Below are 18,034 nucleotides of genomic sequence, written 5' to 3'. Positions count from 1 at the left end.
AATTATAGTCTTATGGATTTTTCTAAACTGGGATATTATCTGTGTGTTCCTCAGCATAATTCACTGAAGTTTATTGCACTTAATGTTCCTGTAAATTGCTGAGAGAGCCTGTTAAATAACCATTATATCTTGGCTTTTGCATGCTCAAACCTGGTTCTTTTCCACTCTGGGTTAAGAACAGTATGATGGATGCCTTTGTGTTGTTGCTGTTGCCATAAAACTGGCCAGACCACAGAATACAGCTTCAAATAGCCTTGTTTATTAAAATAATATTAAAAAAAAAGACTTTCAGCTCACATACCAGCTCAGCCCTGGCCACCCTAGCATGACTGCTTGTCAGTTAATCTCCTCTTGCTTCAAATATGCCCATAAGAAGCTGTGTGCTGAGTAAGAATGGAGCTATGGTTTTCTTAGTGAAATTACTTCCAGCCAAATAGTGTTGCAAAAGCATCTTAGGCTGTCCAGCCCTCATTGATACTTTCTTATAAAAATGCAACATAAATCTCCTCTTAAATAGGTTTGTGTGAAGCACTGAAGACAGATGGAGCCATGAGTCACTGTACTCTTGGATTAATCCATAACAGTTACCTTCAAATCATTAAGTCCTGCTGCAGGCCTGTGTATGTAAAAGCATCAGGATTGTACTGTACCTCATAGAGATATCTACTTATTCCCTTAGACTACTCAGAATAATGATCTTTTGTACAAGGATCAACCCTAACCAAATCCCTAACCTGGAGACTCCCAAATTCTCTGAAAGTTTGGAACAGGATTAGTGTTTTGTGGTTTGATCCATCTCCACTTATAGGCCACTTCTGCATACAATGCACAACTAATGAAGCAACACCTGTGTGGCCATGTGGATTAATGTTGTGTACATACACACGCACACAAACACAGTCAAACCAACTGCAGGCAATAAGATTGGATCATCTGCTGAGTGGGCTTTGTGGGAATTGCTCTGAGGGTTAATTAACTTTATTTATACAGTTAAACTTTTTTTTTCTACAAACAATGCTAACAAAACTAAGATCCTATTTTTAAAAAAATCATGTGATGAAGGTTATACTGCGAGATGTGCATGCCGAGACACAATGCAAGTAGATGCTGCCAGCCCATTTTGTGATTTTACAATCACACTTCTCTATTTTTTTTTATGTTTTTTTCTCTCCTGTTGCCATGTGGAAGACCCACACAAAAATGCAGGAAGCAGACTATAGTAAAACTAACTAAAAAGTGCTCTCAAAGTAAACAAATGGAAAAAAATTAGAGAAACATATCTTTTTCCTCCAATCTTTCAGTTACAGTCAACCTAGGTGTTACTTGTAATAATAAAAACAAAAAAAATCAGAGAACTGTGATTTTTTATGCTTCCTTTAAAAAGGCACTGTAATAATAAAAATCATATTTGAAAAAATCATTTCCATTATTAGTAATAACTTTATAACATAATTTAAAGTATCTAATTTGAATCTCACTTAGTTTTCATCATTTCTCTTTTGAAGCTTTTTGAATTTCACTTAGCTAGCACAGAATAGGGAAAGTAGTCTAGTGGAGTTTCACTTTCTGTCTATAGTCAGTTTCATTCTCCTGTTGTCATGCTTTCGCTCCCTAATGTTTGTGTTTGGGAATATTTACATCCCAAAGCAAAAACCCAACACATTTCTCTTCACTCCTCTAGGATTTTAAAAATCTTTTCTTATTAATGAAATGTAAATTTTAGACATAAACTACTTGGCGATGTCCCCCTTTTAAAAAGTGCATAGCTTTTGAGGTTATTTTTTTAAACACAGTTTCTAAACTCTTGCTCAGAAATATCCATTCAATAGGTCCTTTTGCTGAAGGAAACAGAGGATGTTTAACTGAGATCTTTAAAAACCAATGTGCCTATTGAATTTTGAGGGAATAAAGACATATCAGCTTGCTTGCTTGCTTTTTGAACTAGCTGTCAGCAATGTCAAAGTGTAGTGGCAGATTTCCCTTTGGAAGACAGTGCCTGTTTCAAACGTCTCTTCAAATCTTGCATGTTTGGAGACTTGGGCCGGATGAGGTGGAGCCCTCTCCGTTTTTCCCCATTGCAGCTCCCAATCATCCTGCCCACCTCCTGGCAAAGTTGCTGGAAGGCCTCATGCACCCCCTCACAGTTCTCCCGGGCTGACACTTCACAGTAAGTGCCACCCAGCTCATTGGCCAGTTGAAGCCCTTCTCTGGAGGACACCTGTCTGGCTCGCAGCAGGTCCCCTTTGTTGGCCATCAGAAGCAGGGGGATGTTGGCGTTGGGGTGGATCTTGCGAATGTGCTGGTACAGGGGTCGGATGACCCGATAGCTTTCATAGTCCGTGATGGAGTAAACGAATACAAAACCATCCGCCCAGTAGATTGAACGGTTTATTTGCTCCTGGCAGCAAATACTGTCATTATCATCCTGCCAGCAAAACCAAGAGATGAGAGATTAGAACACAGACAGTAATAAGGGTATGTCTACACTACCTGCCGGATCAGTGGGTAGTGATCGATTTATCGGGGATCGATATATTGCATCTCATCTAGACGCGATATAGCGATCCCCTAACACACTCCCGTCAACTCCGGAACTCCACCAGGGTGAGCGGTGGTAGCGGAGTCGATGGGGGAGCCACGGCCATCAATCCCGTACTGTGAGAACGGGAGGTAAGTCGAAATAAGATACATCGACTTCAGTTACACTATTCCCGTAGCTGAAGTTGCGTATCTTACATCGACACCCCCGCCCACACCCAAGTGTAGACCAGACCTTAAGAAGCAAAAAAAAGCTACCATCAGACAGGGCAGCAGCAAGTGATCATAGAGCATTGGGAGCAGGCAATTGCTCCATTTTCATCACATTGCTGCTACTTAATCTGACACATATACAAAGCAAAAAACATCTCCGACTGCTGTTGAATTTGCCAGGTCTAGGATGAAATTGGGACGGCTCTAGGAATTTTGCTGCCCCAAGCACGGCAGGCAGGCTGCCTCCACGGCTTGCCTGTGGACGGTCCGCTGGTCCCGCGGCTTCGGCGGACCTCCCGCAGGCATGCGGGTGGTCCCCCGAAGCCACGGGACCAGCGGATCCTCTGCAGGCAAGCCGCGGAGGGCAGCTTGCCTGCCGCCCTCGCGGTGCCGGCAGAGCGCCCCCATGGCTTGCCGCCCCAAGCACGCGCATGGTGTGCTGGGGCCTGGAGCCACCCCTGGATGAAATACCATGATATGTCAATGGATTATGAACAGGACCTGGCAGCACAGATACTGGAGTGGAGACCAGGCAGTTGTTCAGTGGTTAAAAAATGGTCAAAACATTGATGCTTTGTTCAGATGGATTTTTTATTTATTGAATCAGTATTCAGCGCCTCTCCCCACATTATCAGGGGTGATAAATGGCATCATCAAGGTTAGAGCCAGAAAGTTAGACAGAAAAAAACTGTTAGGTCATCTAGTCTAGCTCCACTTATCCAAGGGAAGGATTGTTCCCTACAGTACCTTCTTTAGTGCCTCTTCCAGTCCATTGTTTAATATCTCCAGGGATGAGGTTTCTACCACTTCCCTGAGGAGACTTTTCCACTGTCTGATGGATCTTACCATCTGCAAATTTCTCTAGATATTCAGATTTTTTTAGAAAAAATAATCTGCTGCAAGTGATTGTTCACTGGATCTGAAAATAAATGGTGGCCTGAACACTGATTACTTTCTCCAAGAGGCAGTGGATTTCTGATTACTGTTAGCTGTCTTTTTGTCATGCCTGCACAGTCCAAGAGCACCCATATCAGGTGTCATAACATCATTGCTCCTATTCAGGACAGGAATAACAATTACCAGGGAAACAACGCAAAGGAAGCTGATGTGTTACTTTTTGGCCTGAGTTGTGATCACTTCATTTCTAAGTATGAGGTTTTTTTAGCCTAATTGATTACTTTTAATATCCTTGCTGAGGTTTTATTCAATTAGACAGAGAGATTAGGCTTCCATGTTATTGTCTGGCAGGCTTGGTCTGATGAGAAATGTTTCTGCCAATATTATAGGCTCTTTGAAACCAACATACAAGTCTTTCTAATTTCTTCCACTCTAAGTCAGATCCTACAAGGTACTAAGCACCTTCAGTCACCACTAACGTCAGAGGGAATTAAAGTCTCCTGGAACCTTTGAAACCTAACCACGGGATGCTCAGCATCTTGCAATGTCTGGCCCAACATCTTTTGCCAAATTAAATTCTGGGGGTCTTATCAAATTATTGAATGGCCCAATATCAATACATTTGTCCAGAATAAATTGGCATAAAATAATCCATGAGTTAATTGGCTAAATGAAAGCTGTAGGACAGACCCAAAATCTAATCACCCTAAATTAAAATTGAACTTCAGCAACCTCTCAGACCCTTCCCCGTTACTAAAACATTGTTCTATCATATCGACCATTTGTATGGTAATTTTGTTTCTCTTCTTCTCCAGCATGAAACATCGAGAAAAAGAATCAACAGTTTTTTTGACAGATATTTAACTTGTCAAATTCAACAGCAAGAAAATAGGAGAAAAGGCCAAAATGTTAAACCCCAGCTGTCTAAAGTTAGGCTCCTAAATCCACATTCAAGCACTTAAATAAAAGTGATCTGATTTTTCAAAGGTGCTGAGCATGTGCAGCTCCCATTGGCTTCAGTGGGGTTTGTTGGTGCTCAGCACTCGCTCCAAATAGGTCACTTTATTTAAGCACCTAATTATGGGTTTAGGAGCCTAACTTCAGGCATTTGGGATTAACCCAGGCTTAAACTGGGCTTAAACTGCAGCAAGGGAGATTTAGGTTGGACATTAGGAAAAAGTTCCTAACTGTCAGGGTAGTTAAACACTGGAATAGGTTGCCTAGGGAAGTTGTGGAATCTCCATCTCTGGAGATATTTAAGAGTAGGTTTGATAAATGTCTTTTAGGGATGGTCTAGACAGTATTTGGTCCTGTCATGAGGGCAGGGGACTGGACTCGATAACCTCTCGAGGTCCCTTCCAGTCCTAGAGTCTATGAGTCTATGAAAATGATGGCCTAAATGTATTACGTAATAACTGATCAGACAGCAGGAGGAACACTGTAGGCAAAACTAAAAGAGCAATCTTTGCTTTGGGGGAGATTTCTCAAAGGTACAAATGGGAGTTGGGGCCCAGCTTTCACTGGAAGTTGGGTACCTAATTGCCCTTTGTACCTTTGAAAATCTTTTCTTTAGTTTAGACCACAGACATTGGAGGCAATGGCTCAAAAAATCGATTAACCCCTTGTCTCTTCAATCTCACAGTGCCATGACGCTAGATCCCATCCTGTGTTTGGATTTTTCTTATTAGTGGCGCTGTGGGCTGCACACAGCAGTAAGGCCATATAATTGGTACAGCAGCACCCTAAGACATTAAAGGGTTGAGATACTCATGGATCATCTTCACATGGAATGCAACTCTCAGGATATAAGAAGTGACTACTGTTTATGTGAAATGAGCTGCTGGGTCTCAATCCAGTTCCTGCTGAACAGGTGTCTAACCTCACAAACACCACAGTCACACTTAGAATGAATAGATAGCTTCACTGGCAGTTCAAAGGTTAAGGTGAGTGAACTCTCTGGTGCCCCAGGTCAGCACATTGGTAGGGCAGTGTGAGGGGAGAGGGGAAGCTTGCACTGTTACTATAACTGATCTGTATATAAGTAGCCCTCATTTGTATCCCCCGGCCCCTTTCACCAGCTAGCTCGTTTTAGCAGGGGAAAGAACTAGTTGCTATAAACAAGGATTTGAAAACTTCTTTGGAACAGATGCATCATGCAGAGAGCTTCCTTGAGCAGAAGTTCTCAGTTACAATGGTTGGGCCCAGCCAGCTGTAAGATAGATGTGATAATCCTCAGTGGAACATTTTATTCACAAAAATAAAAGACTAATGAGTTAGTTTGTTTACAGACATGTCTTCTTACGAATTAAAAACTACACATTGTCACTGGCTATGGATATTTCAAGTAGAAATTAATCATTTAACAAACCCAGTTATCTATCTGCTTCTGGGTTTTTTTGAATATTAACATTTCCAATGTTAGAAGTCTGAGTAACTCCACATGACTCTCTCCAGAAATCACTGCACACAGATCTCAGAGTGCAAGTGACTCATTGTTGCTCAAGGACCTACTCAGAAAACACATAAACACAACCTAGTCAAACATTCTTTAGATGGCTCAATTCAGAAATGAGCCCTTGAAATCACTTCAGTTACACTTTGGTGCAAACACAGACCCAAGCTAAAAAGCTTTTGTGGGAATTATTGAAACAGTGCAGGGCTTTGACTGAGACAAAGGAAATGAAGCCTCCATAATTAAATTAGAAATAGTGCTGACTCCAAACCTCAGAGGGTAACACATCTGAATGTTGCAGAGTTCATCCCTGGTTCCAGAAATCAAAACTCGGGTCAGTGTCTAGTCAAAATAGTGAAATCTGAAAAATGATTTTATATCTGGAGAGAAAGGAAGGGGAGTGGACCTCCTTCACTCTCCCCCAACTCCTAGAATGAAGTGGTGGATTCCCTTTATTATATATTTATCATGCTTTCCTGGTGATAGTGCCTAATTTTTATCAACAGGCTCTCTGAGTGATAGTCACACCTATGCAGAGAGCTAGCACCAGTTAATTCCTACCTAAGCATTACTTTGAGGGCGTAAGTGGCATATAAGCCATATACTGGCCTCTGCAAAGTGGTGAATTTCATCCTCTGAAAATGATAGTTAGGGCTTTTAGTTAGGGCTTCAGACTACAACACAACTTTTTGATCATCTGCTCTATTTTTATGAATGGATGGAAAGACTATACTTCGCAATTGATGTCATTTTGTACTTTGTGTCCCTGATAGGAGAATTTCTTTTACTAAATTTCAAACCCACTAAAATCATTGGTTCAACTGGACTCAAAACTTTGAAGGGTCAAGTTCTGTTTGGCTCTAGCAAAAATGTGAGATCTGGGCTTCTGCATGCATTTTTATTCTTGTTTTATTCCTCTGGAAGCCTTACAAGTAGGGTAAGAATTCCTTTCAAAATAGAATATTGTTTGCATAGCACAGACTTCTGCTTCATTAGAAAAACCTGTGGTTTTTAAATTAAATTTCCTTGGAAAAATAGTTGTTTATAGAAAGAGAATTTTTTTTTTTATTTCTCCCCACAAAATCTGACCAAGTTTCCAAAACATTTTGTAAAGGGTTCTGGAGGTTTCCCTGCCTTCCTTTTGTCAGTGGGGATGATGGTAGCATTCAAATGAATGATGACCAGGATGTATGTTCTTCCATCTCACCCACCCACATTCTAAAAAGGCATGGGACGTGATTGGGACTTTTGGCTTTTCACTTAAACCAATTTATAGTGATCAAAGAAACTGAGATGGACTCCTGGACTACATGAGATTTCCTGCCCAGCTCTGCAAACTAGGGATGGGATAACTTAGCCAGGACACAGAGAAGCATCCCTATTTTCAGGTGCTTATCTAAACTAAACAGGATCTTCAAACCTTTCCAGGTTTGACATGAGAGAGGATGAGGTTGATAAATGGTGTTTAGATTCAGATGTATGCTAGGTTAAATGTGGGTTTGGATTTGGTTTCAAGGAAAAACCAACCTAGGATTTGGGTTCAGTGTTGATGAAAATGCATTTAAATTTGGCCCTAAATCTTAGAAACTTAATGAAAACAGTTGATCTTGTGAGATTTCCACCATTCAAGGAGAAAAAAATCACAAAATTTGGTGCTTCTGTGAAATTTCCACCATTTTGGTCTGCTTCCAAACCAGCTCCAAAAAAGAGAGTCAGTGTAGCACTGCTCTTATATGGAGAGGTCCCTAGCCATGAATTATAACCAGAACACCCTGAAATCTGATGGGGAGTTGGTGTGATGGGGCTTATCCACCTCATGCACCTGAGAAGTAAGGAGTGGTTTAATGCAGATACTATGAAGGTCCCCAGCTGGAGATTTCTACAGCTGCTATATAAAGACTGTCCCTCAGAAGGAAGAGAGCTTTGCTCTGGGAGAGGAGGTCTGACCTGAGCAGCCAGATTGGCCTCTGGACAGTTGAGAGTTCCTTCTGCCCATCCAGGGACAGGAACTCCTGGCCAGCAATTAGATTAAGCAAGGACTTGGTTGAAGCGAGCTAACCCTGCAGTTTTACTCCTCAGTTTAAGCCTGGGCTGCACTAAGTCATTTCTTTTGGCCTTGATTTAACTTGAAAGGGGCCTGACTTAAAGGAGTAGGTGCGGCAGGGCAGAGGCCATCGGAGTTGGGATGTCCACATTTGGATTTGATGTTCTGGCTCAGGCACATCTGCTAATGACAAGAGTTACGTATAGGGGAGACCAAAGAGCTGGCAATGAACAAAAGACACTCACTGTATTCTGAAGTATAAATGCATTAAGCGGACATTTTACCTCCAGTGAGACAAAGGGTGTATCCTGCACCTGTAAGGAGATCTGCTCTCCATCTATGGTGAATTTTCTTGAATACAAGGCACCTAATAGATAAGTAAGATAATTAGAGACAGTACATGTAACTGAGGAAAAAAAGTAAGTCCAGTCAAAATCAGAATATTCTAGTTCTGAGCCCTGGGACTTATATGGTACCTAGGTCCCAGGCTAGCCCTTTAAACCGGGGTGAATTTTTGGTTGCCCAGGTAACATAGTATTATATATGTTCCTTGACTGGGTGTTTCTACCACCCTGGGCTGTATCTAAATTCTTCATTTTTAAACTCTTTATTAAAAATTAAATTAAATTCTTTATAAACTACTTTACCCATGGAACAATCAGGCCAGATTATTTTATGTGACATGTTCAAAGAGCAACACAACAGTTTCAAGTCCAGAATCCATTTTCAATGGTTGCAAATACTGGCCTACGATTTCTCCTATGACTCACATTACTGACATGTGTCTGACAACCCACGAAAGCTTATGCTCCAATACTTCTGTTAGTCTATAAGGTGCCAAAGGACTCTTTGTTGCTTTTTACAGATCCAGACTAACACGGCTACCCCTCTCATACTTCACATTACTGAGGAATATCTGTTCTTCTATCTGATAGATGACTCCTTCCTAATGGTCTGCTACCTCTTTTGGAATGAGAGAGGGCAACCTGAATGGGATTTCTGTGCCCACTTAAAATAAGCTTTTGATTCCAAATAGAGCAGCACCCTTCTTTAATGCAGATTGGAAGTACTTGTAATCACAAGTGAATCAGGAAATTCACTGTTAAAGGAGTGAGCTGTTTTCCATGGATTTCTACTGGAAGTGCAAGGAAAAGCATGCCAAATACATACAGTATTGTAAATGGACCACATAACCATGCATTCAGACCAGAAAGTTTAGGTTATTATTATGGGTCTGCAGAATCTCATCAGTCAGACTATGGTTCTGAAACCCCGAAAGCAGGGGTGGCATGTATCCGGGTTCCATTTTATCCAAATCAGTAAGGTTCAGCACATGAGGGCTGGATAAAAGTTTCTAGGCTTGGGTTTGAACTATATTTGTTTTTGTATTGCAGGTCCAACAACATAAAGAAAGCTTAAGTTTGGGGTTTATGAAGTATCCATGGTTAACATAATGACAGCTTGGAGACTGATGTCCTCTTTGTTTAGCTATAAAACATAATACAAGTGACATGGTGTGACAGGCCCTTTGTGGCCTCATGCTACTACATGGTTCTACTACACTCAGCCCCAGTAAAGGAGCCACGAAGGTGGGTTCTCCAGGCCTGCCTAGAAAGGCTGCACAGAAGCAGATAATCAGGCACCGCTGGGCCTTAACAGAGCAGTTCCTGGCTGGGACCAGAGGATCAAGGGAGGGGACTCTTCCCTGGCCATAGGAGCTCAAGGAACAACCAGAGTGTGGTTGTGGCTGCATTTGCCTAAGATGAGAGAGAAAGAGGACCTGAGAACTTTAACCCTGCGGTCAGGGATGAAGATAAGGGAAGCGGCTCAATGAAATGGCAGCAACGAGTTGAAGTGAGTAGTACATGGCTGCTGTGCATAGGGTCCCAGAATCGAAACCTGGAGTAGTGGGTTCCCAGGCCAAATGATTTAAGTCCTGAGTAGGGAACAAGTCTCATTGGGAAGCCCAAGTGAAGGGCTGAAGTAAAAGGGCCCAGAGCTGGACTGAAGACCCTAGCGAGGGCAAAGAGACTGTTTCATTTATTGGACTCTTACTACCCTGGAAGGAGTTCATTTGGACTTTGTGACTTGGCTGGAAGGCCAAGCCACTGACAACCTGCCAAGTGAGGCTGACAACCTACAGGACACCAGGAGCGGGAAAAGGACTGCAGTATTGCACACAGCAGCAGGAGGCACTCAAGAGGTGAGAGCCCGTGTTACACATGGCTAAACAGAGAAGTACAGTCTCAACAGCTGTCAGTGTGGCACTGTTCATACTGTCCCAGTACAAGCTTCACTGCTACTGCCTACGCAATATGTTTCAACTTTGACCTGGAGGAATCCCCTCTAGGGGAAAGCAGGGAGTTGACTCTTCATGGCCTATTCAGTCCTTGGCCTCAATTCAGACTACTTATGAACAAGCCAATTAGCGCCAACTGTGATGTACATGAACCTTAGTTTAAAACAATATATCATCCCTGTGAGAAATGTCTCTAAAATTTGGTTCACAGAAGCAGGTGTCTTTGCTCCAATGGAAAAATATCTGAGCTCATAGAAACATTTAGAATATGAGGACATTCACTATGGCAAAGTTCACTGCATTTGAATCCAGCATGAAAATAGTACATTTAAAACCTGACTGCACTGCATGAAATAACTCTTCTGTGAGCCCTATGAAAATGTATCAGATGTTATGCTGGAAAAGATTGTGCTGTTTTATGGGGAGACACCTAACCCGTGAACAAAGACCAGCCAATATAATGTCCCTACTCTGTAATATATCACAGGAAAAAGTGCAGGTACTTCCAGATGCTGATAGTGTTCTGCCTTATATCCAGCTGCAGGAGAAGCATGGTCATGTGATCACAGCTCTGCTAACACCTGTTTCTTATCTTTAGCATATTTGTTTCTGCTCCAGTATGGCTGTAGGGCTGGTAGCTTAATGGAAAAAAAACATGCAGTTCTTAGTATCAGAGGGTAGCCGTGTTAGTCTGGATCTGTAAAAGCAGCAAAGAATCCTGTGGCACCTTATAGACTAACAGACGTTTTGGAGCATGAGCTTTCGTGGGTGAATACCCACTTCCTCAGATGCATGTAATGGAAATATCCAGGGGCAGGTATATATATGTGTGCTAGCAAGCAAGCTAGAGATAACGAGGTCAGTTCAATCAGGGAGGATGAGGCCCTGTTCTAGCAGTTGAGGTGTGAAAACCAAGAGAGGAGAAACTGGTTCTGTAAAACAGAAGGTTTATTGGACAACAGGAACACAGGTTACAGCAGAGCTTGCAGGCACAGTCAGGACCCCTCCACCGAGTCCTTCTGGGCTTTCAGGGTGCTTGGATCCTAGCTAGGATACCCTGAATTCCGCCCACACAGCCCCAAGCCCAAACTCCAACTGCTTCCCTCCTGCCACTCCCTTCCTTTGTCCCCTTCCCGGGCAAAGGTGTTGACCTTTCCCCTCCCTTACCTAGCTCAGGTTACAGGCCCTGGCATCGTCCATCTCCTAAAGTCCTCCCCTGCTCTCCCACTCCCCACACAGACAGTCCCTACTGCATCACATCTCTCCCCCCTTCGAGACTGAACTGAGCTGGGTCACTCTGCCCAGTGACCTGGGGAAGTTCAGGGTCCCCTCTCCGGGACAACGCATCCGCTGTCAGGTTGGCACTTCCCTTCACATGGACCACGTCCATGTCATAGTCCTGCAGGAGCAGGCTCCACCTCAGGAGCTTGGCGTTGGCTCCTTTCATCTGGTGCAGCCAGGTCAGGGGAGAGTGGTCGGTGTACACGGTGAAGTGTCGCCCAAAGAGATATGGCTCTAGCTTCTTAAGGGCCCACACCATGGCCAGGCATTCCTTCTCGATGGCCGCGTAGCTTTGTTCCCGGGGTAGCAGCTTCTTACTCAGGTACACGATAGGGTGTCTCTCCCCCTTTTCATCCTCCTGCATTAACACCGCCCCCAGTCCCGTGTCTGAGGCATCGGTGAACACCATAAAGGGTTTGTCAAAATCTGGGTTTGCCAGAACTGGGTCGCTAACCAGAGCCTCCTTCAGCGCCCGGAAAGCCTCCTGGCACTGCTCAGTCCAGATCACCTTGTCTGGCTTCCCCTTTTTGCACAGTTCAGTGATGGGGCCGGCTATGGCACTGAAGTGGGGCACGAACCTTCGATAGTACCCCGCCATCCCAATAAAGGCCTGGACCTGCTTTTTGGTTTGGGGAGCAGGCCAGTCTCTGATCACCTCCACCTTGGCTGGTTCCGGCTTCAGGCAGCCGCTCCCCACCCGATGGCCCAGGTAAGATACTTCAGCCATCCCCACCTTGCACTTCTCAGCCTTTACTGTTAACCCAGCCTTTCGGAGTCGGTCCAGGACTTGTTTAACCTGGGACACGTGGTCCTCCCAGGTCTGGCTGAAGACGCAGATGTCGTCAATATACGCCACGGCAAAACTCTCCATCCCCCTCAGTAGCTGATCCACCAGGCGCTGGAAGGTGGCCGGCGCTCCCTTGAGGCCGAAGGGCAGGGTCAAAAACTCATAGAGCCCCAGAGGGGTGATAAAGGCCGATTTCAGCCTGGCATCTGCGTCCAGCGGCACTTGCCAGTAGCCTTTGGTAAGATCCATAGTGGTGAGGTACCGTGCACCTCCCAGCTTGTCTAGGAGCTCGTCAGGCCTGGGCATAGGGTAGGCATCAGATACGGTGATGGCATTGAGCTTTCGATAGTCCACACAGAACCGGATTGACCCATCCTTCTTGGGAACCAGCACTACTGGCGAGGCCCAAGGGCTGGAAGACGGCTGGATCACCCCCAAAGCCAGCATGTCCCTGACCTCTCTTTCAAGATCCTGGGCAGTTTTACCAGTGACCCGAAAAGGGGAGCATCTTATAGGGGGGTGTGACCCCGTCTCCACCCGGTGGACAGTCAAATTAGTGCGTCCAGGCTGGTTGGAAAACAGCTGTCGGTACAGATGCAGCACCCCTCTGATCTCAGCGTGCTGGCCCGGGGTCAGTTGCTCAGAGAGGGGAATCGCCTCCAGGGGGGAACCAGCTTTTGTCCCAGGGAATAGATCCACTAAGGGGTCATCTCCCTGCCCCTCCCAATGTCCACACACGGCCAACACCACATTCCCCCTGTCATAGTATGGTTTCATCATGTTCACATGGTACACCCGACGGTGATGTGCCCGGTTTGACAGCTCCACCACATAGTTTACCTCATTCAGTTGCTTGATAACCTTGAAGGGCCCTTCCCAGGCGGCCTGGAGTTTGTTTCTCCTCACGGGGATAAGAACCATCACCTGATCCCCGGTGGCGAAGGCACGGGCTCGTGCTGTGCGGTCATACCAGACCTTCTGCCTCCTCTGGGCTCGGGCCAGATTCTCCCTGGCCAGGCCCATGAGCTCGGCCAGTCTTTCCCGGAAGGTCAGGACATACTCCACCACTGACTCTCCCTCGGGAGAGGCCTTCCCCTCCCATTCGTCCCTCATCAGGTCTAGGGGCCCCCTCACCCGCCTTCCATACAACAGTTCGAAAGGTGAAAACCCGGTAGATTCCTGGGGTACCTCCCTGTACGCAAACAGCAGGTGAGGTAAGTACTTGTCCCAATCTTGCGGATGCTGGTTCATAAATGTTTTTAGCATCATCTTCAGCGTCCCGTTGAACCTTTCTACCAGCCCGTTGGACTGGGGGTGATACGCTGAGGCCCAATTGTGCTGGACCCCACATTTCTGCCATAAGGACCGGAGCAGGGCCGACATGAAGTTGGACCCCTGGTCCGTTAAGACCTCCTTGGGGAACCCCACCCGGCTGAAAATTGTCAGCAGCGCATCTGCCACTGTGTCTGCTTCGATAGAGGACAAGGCCACCGCCTCGGGGTAGCGAAAGCTCATGCTCCAAAACGTCTGTTAGTCTATAAGGTGCCACAGGATTCTTTGCTGCTTATGCAGTTCTTAGCCATCTATCTGGCAGCAATCCATTGTGAAACTTAGAAGTCTAGCTTGATTGACAGTGTCTTGCAGGAAAGGTGGAGGAAGAAAGAGAAGCAGTACGGAGACCGAACTGTCAAAGTTTACTTAGGGTCAGTACAAGCTTCCAGACCATCACTCACCAGACAGGCAGAGTAGATCAAAGGCTTCTGGTTCTACTATCCCTATTTCTGACTCTTCCTTCTCAACTCAATATGTATCTCCCAAAGCAAAACAGTTACAAAATCATTGATTTTAATCCAGCCAAGCTTGATCGTTGACCCATAGCTGTTAAGTGGCCTACATGTGAGATGAGTTAGCTGGTCTCAGTACGGTTCCTAGTACACAGGTATCCACTTTACAGACCCTGCCAATACAATGGGTGTCCTGGTTGGCAGAGAGGGTGTGGAGTAAATGAGTCACAGCATCATACCCTCTGAGACAGGGGTGGCCAACCTGAGCCTGACAAGGAGCCAGAATTTACCAATGTATATTTCCAAAGAGCCACAGTAACGTGTCAGCAGCCCCCATATCAGCACCCCTTCTCCGTTCCCAGAGCCTCCCAGCCCCGCTGATCAGCGCCTCCCCCTCCCTCCCCACACCTCCCAATCAACTGTTTCACGGCATGCAGGAGGCTCTGGGGGGGGGGGGGAGTCGAGGGCATGGCAGGCTATGGGGAGGGGGCATGACAGGGTGGAATGGGGGCTGGGCCTGTTACAGAGCCAGGGGTTCAGCAGTGAGCACCCCTCAGCACATTGGAAAGTTGACACCTGTAGCTCCAGCCCCGGAGTTGATGCCTATACAAGGAGCCACATATTAACTTCTGAAGAGCCGCATGTGCCTTCGGAGCCACAGGTTGGCCACCCCTGCTCCCAGATGTTCCCTGTGGGTCAGGATTGGACAAAATAGCAGGGCAAAGTAGGGAAAGCTTCTGTTACCATTGTACCTGTCCTGAGTACAGAGGACTTCAGTCTAGCATTCTACATCAGCACTAAAGTCACTGAAAAAAGCAAACACATAGGACAAAATTTTGGGCTGATTCTTACACTCTAGTGAAATCCCATTGACTGCACTGGGGTTGCACAGGCAGGGTAGCATTTAGTCTCTATTGTTCAGCTGATATATGAAACATTCCTTGATTCTGCATTTTACTGTAGGTATGTCCCCAAGCCAATCTTTCCCTCTGATCCTTTTCCATCAGGGTGGAAATAATACTGACTAAAAGGATGGTAAATAATGAGCCTTTGATTTATTGTTTTCATAACCTGAGGCAATTAACTGGAAATATGCACCTTATGGACATCCAACTGCTTCTCTTTCTTGTAATACACAGTGGCTGGAAATGGAATCTATCTATAATGCCGCACTAGGAAGTAGACTTACCAGTATTGGCCTCATAGTCTCCAATAAATCTTTTAGTGAGAAAGCGCACAACCAGGGCTGCAAAACAAGGAAAAAATATGGGCCTTTAATCTGAGTCAATATCAGCCTTTGCAGAATGCATGTAATGTCTTACTGGCTGAGTTGGTGTAGCATCACGCTAAACATTGTTCACATATTACTCTGGGCATATGGCTCCATTTTTTGCCCGCGTAGGAAATGATTTGGGGCCAGAGCATGATACCATCACTCTGGGTTGCCAGCACCCTGTCCCTTGAGTTGTCCCATTGATTTTAATGGGGCTACTCATGGAGTAATGTGAATGTCAATGAAGCTATGACAATCTATCCTTTGGGCTTAAAATAATTTGATGAACTAAAACAAAGCAAATTCTTACAATACTACGATGGTTCACAGTGCCAAGTTGAAGACCTGGTCTATGGATATCAGAGGTCAGGCTGGATGATCTAGTGGTCCCTTCTGGCCTCAAATCTGTGAATCTCTTCATTTTATCCACTGGACAAACTGCACATGCTGTGCAAGTGATCAGTCTGCAGCAAGTGGGGACTTTTGCTCATCTTAATTTCTGATGGTTTAAAAGATCCTAGGGCTAGAAAGCTTGGAAAACATTTTGCTGTCTCTTGATCTCTTTCTGAGAAGAACTGTGGTATTTTTTTCACAGTAACAGCAACATTTCTATAGTGCCTTTCATCCCAAATCAGCTGGCAAAATTAATCAACTGACAAACAACGAAGGATCTGATTCTGCAAGCCCTATCTGCATGCAGCATTCCCACAGACTCCATTTTAAAAGATTATTACACCCACCACTGACATGCAGCCCCATCTAGTCAGCTGTTTAACTATGCAGATATGCCACTATCTTCAATGAGCTACTTTAAATTTCTATAAATGGTGACTGCTTAAATTTTACTAAGTGGAAGTGGGACCTCAGATATAGTAAAAGTTTGTTCCTATTAAAATTTGCTTATTTGAGAAATCACAGCCCACACATACAAAAACTAAACACTCAATTTCTCTCTCTTTCTTGCCTCTCACCCCAAATCATAGAAAAATATGTGGAAAATAATACTTTTTTCATCCACAGATCTCAAAGTGCTACACACCAGGAAGGCAAATATCATTAGTCTCATTTTTCAGATGGGGAAAATGAGACACAGTGAAGTGACTTGTACCAGATCATACAGTAGGTCAGTGGTAATGCTAAGAATTGAATGCAGGGCTCTGGACACCTACCCGATGCTCTATCCACTTGACAATGCCACCTCACATTTGAACTACATATATCGGATGTTCTGATCCATCTCACAGAAAATTCCGAGCATTTTTAAAGCGGTAATTAAACAGATACAACAGCTATGGTCTGGACTATATACAGACTTGATTCAATTTGACCATAAAATGTAAATACAGTTACATTGTAAATACAATCAAAGCCCTGTGGACTTACCTGTCTTGCCAACGTTACTGCCGCCAAGTACAACAAGCTTGATGATTTTGTTGGGCACACAGTCTAAGACAGGATTCTCGGGTATGGGAAGCAAGAGAAAGTTAGTAGAAAACTGTGACATAGTATTCTGAGAGATGAGACGCATGCCAGAACTGAGATCTGATCAGCTCTACTGGGAGTAGGGGGAGAAAAAGGGGAAAATAACTTCTTTGCTTCTTTTCTAGGCTGTAAATCCTTGGATAGATAAGTCCTCTCATTTCATTTAAGTAGCTTTTTAAAGAAGTATCAGAGCAACTGGCCTCTTCTTTCCGACGATTCTGCTCAGACAGCAACTTTGCAAAGCAGAGGGAAACTTTCTGATCAACTCCAGTGAAAACTGACTCCTGCATTCCTCGGCCAATCAGAAGTCAAAACGTGACATTCCACTAGACAGGGCATAAAGTCTGTGCCTCCTATGAACCATGCTCACTCTATTGCTTTATCTTTTCTTGCTGCCTGTTCTACATGCTGTACCTTGGCTCTGAGCTGAAAACACATCCTCCTATTTTTTTAATCGTCATGGTGGTTGATTTAGCAAGATATGGCCACCCTGAACCGTCCTGGTGAAATTGTAGTTTGAATAATTCTGTTCTGCCTATCTAAATTCCCTTTGTAGTTTCAACTGGACCCAGTATTCTCTGCTGTCCATTCTGATCTGTTGTGTACAGATGATGCACTTGGCTCCCTTAAGAGAGCTTGAGCTGATGGACATTCCTCTGCATTATAATGAGGATTTAATCAAATTTAGATTGTATTTTGCAGCCTCTCAGGAAGCAAAACCTTTGGGTGTTTGTAAGTTATTAGATGACACAAATATTGTCAATACTTTTCATTATCGTTCAAGAACAGAATCATTTGTTGATAGTTGCTTTGTTTTTTTTAATTGTCAGCGGTGTAACAATGTCATGAGTCTGTACTTACACTGTGTGGGTATGCGTGTCAGCATTGTGTTAGGTCACAACTATCCTTTTGGAAATTTTAACGTGAATTTAGTGATGGTGATGGACTGTCAACCCTAGAGTCAAAAAAGGCCTACATGCATCC

The 18,034-nt window shown here is 44.5% G+C and overlaps 1 protein-coding gene across 2 annotated transcripts; it reads right to left on the bottom strand.

The window, feature by feature from the left end:
- Positions 1-237: 237 nt before the first annotated feature.
- Positions 238-17,410, bottom strand: LOC127056622 (ras-like protein family member 11A-like). 2 transcript variants are annotated; one of them, XM_050964706.1, is made up of 4 exons: positions 16,952-17,410; positions 15,485-15,541; positions 8,390-8,511; positions 238-2,425 (listed from the first exon to the last, which is right to left on the bottom strand). In XM_050964706.1, exons 1-4 carry the CDS (start codon positions 17,094-17,096, stop codon positions 1,958-1,960), a joined length of 792 nt encoding a protein of 263 aa, XP_050820663.1. In that variant the 5' UTR covers positions 17,097-17,410; the 3' UTR covers positions 238-1,957. The 2 variants fall into 2 exon arrangements, with proteins under 2 accessions (XP_050820663.1, XP_050820664.1); XM_050964707.1 differs by having other exon boundaries at positions 8,429-8,511; positions 16,952-17,407.
- Positions 17,411-18,034: the final 624 nt, after the last annotated feature.

This window comes from Gopherus flavomarginatus, chromosome 8 (genome assembly GCF_025201925.1).
Source record: "Gopherus flavomarginatus isolate rGopFla2 chromosome 8, rGopFla2.mat.asm, whole genome shotgun sequence".
In the NCBI taxonomy this organism is placed as follows: domain Eukaryota; kingdom Metazoa; phylum Chordata; order Testudines; family Testudinidae; genus Gopherus; species Gopherus flavomarginatus.
This window is presented reverse-complemented; position numbering and strand designations above follow the sequence as displayed.

Coding starts and splice junctions, on each gene's coding strand:
- LOC127056622 (XM_050964706.1), bottom strand. CDS start 17,096: ATGCGTCTCATCTCTCAGAATACTATGTCACAGTTTTCTACTAACTTT. Junction 15,542..16,951: donor CAGTAACGTTGGCAAGACAG/GTAAGTCCACAG, acceptor CTTGTTTTGCAG/CCCTGGTTGTGCGCTTTCTC. Junction 8,512..15,484: donor AGACTATGAGGCCAATACTG/GTAAGTCTACTT, acceptor CTTATCTATTAG/GTGCCTTGTATTCAAGAAAA.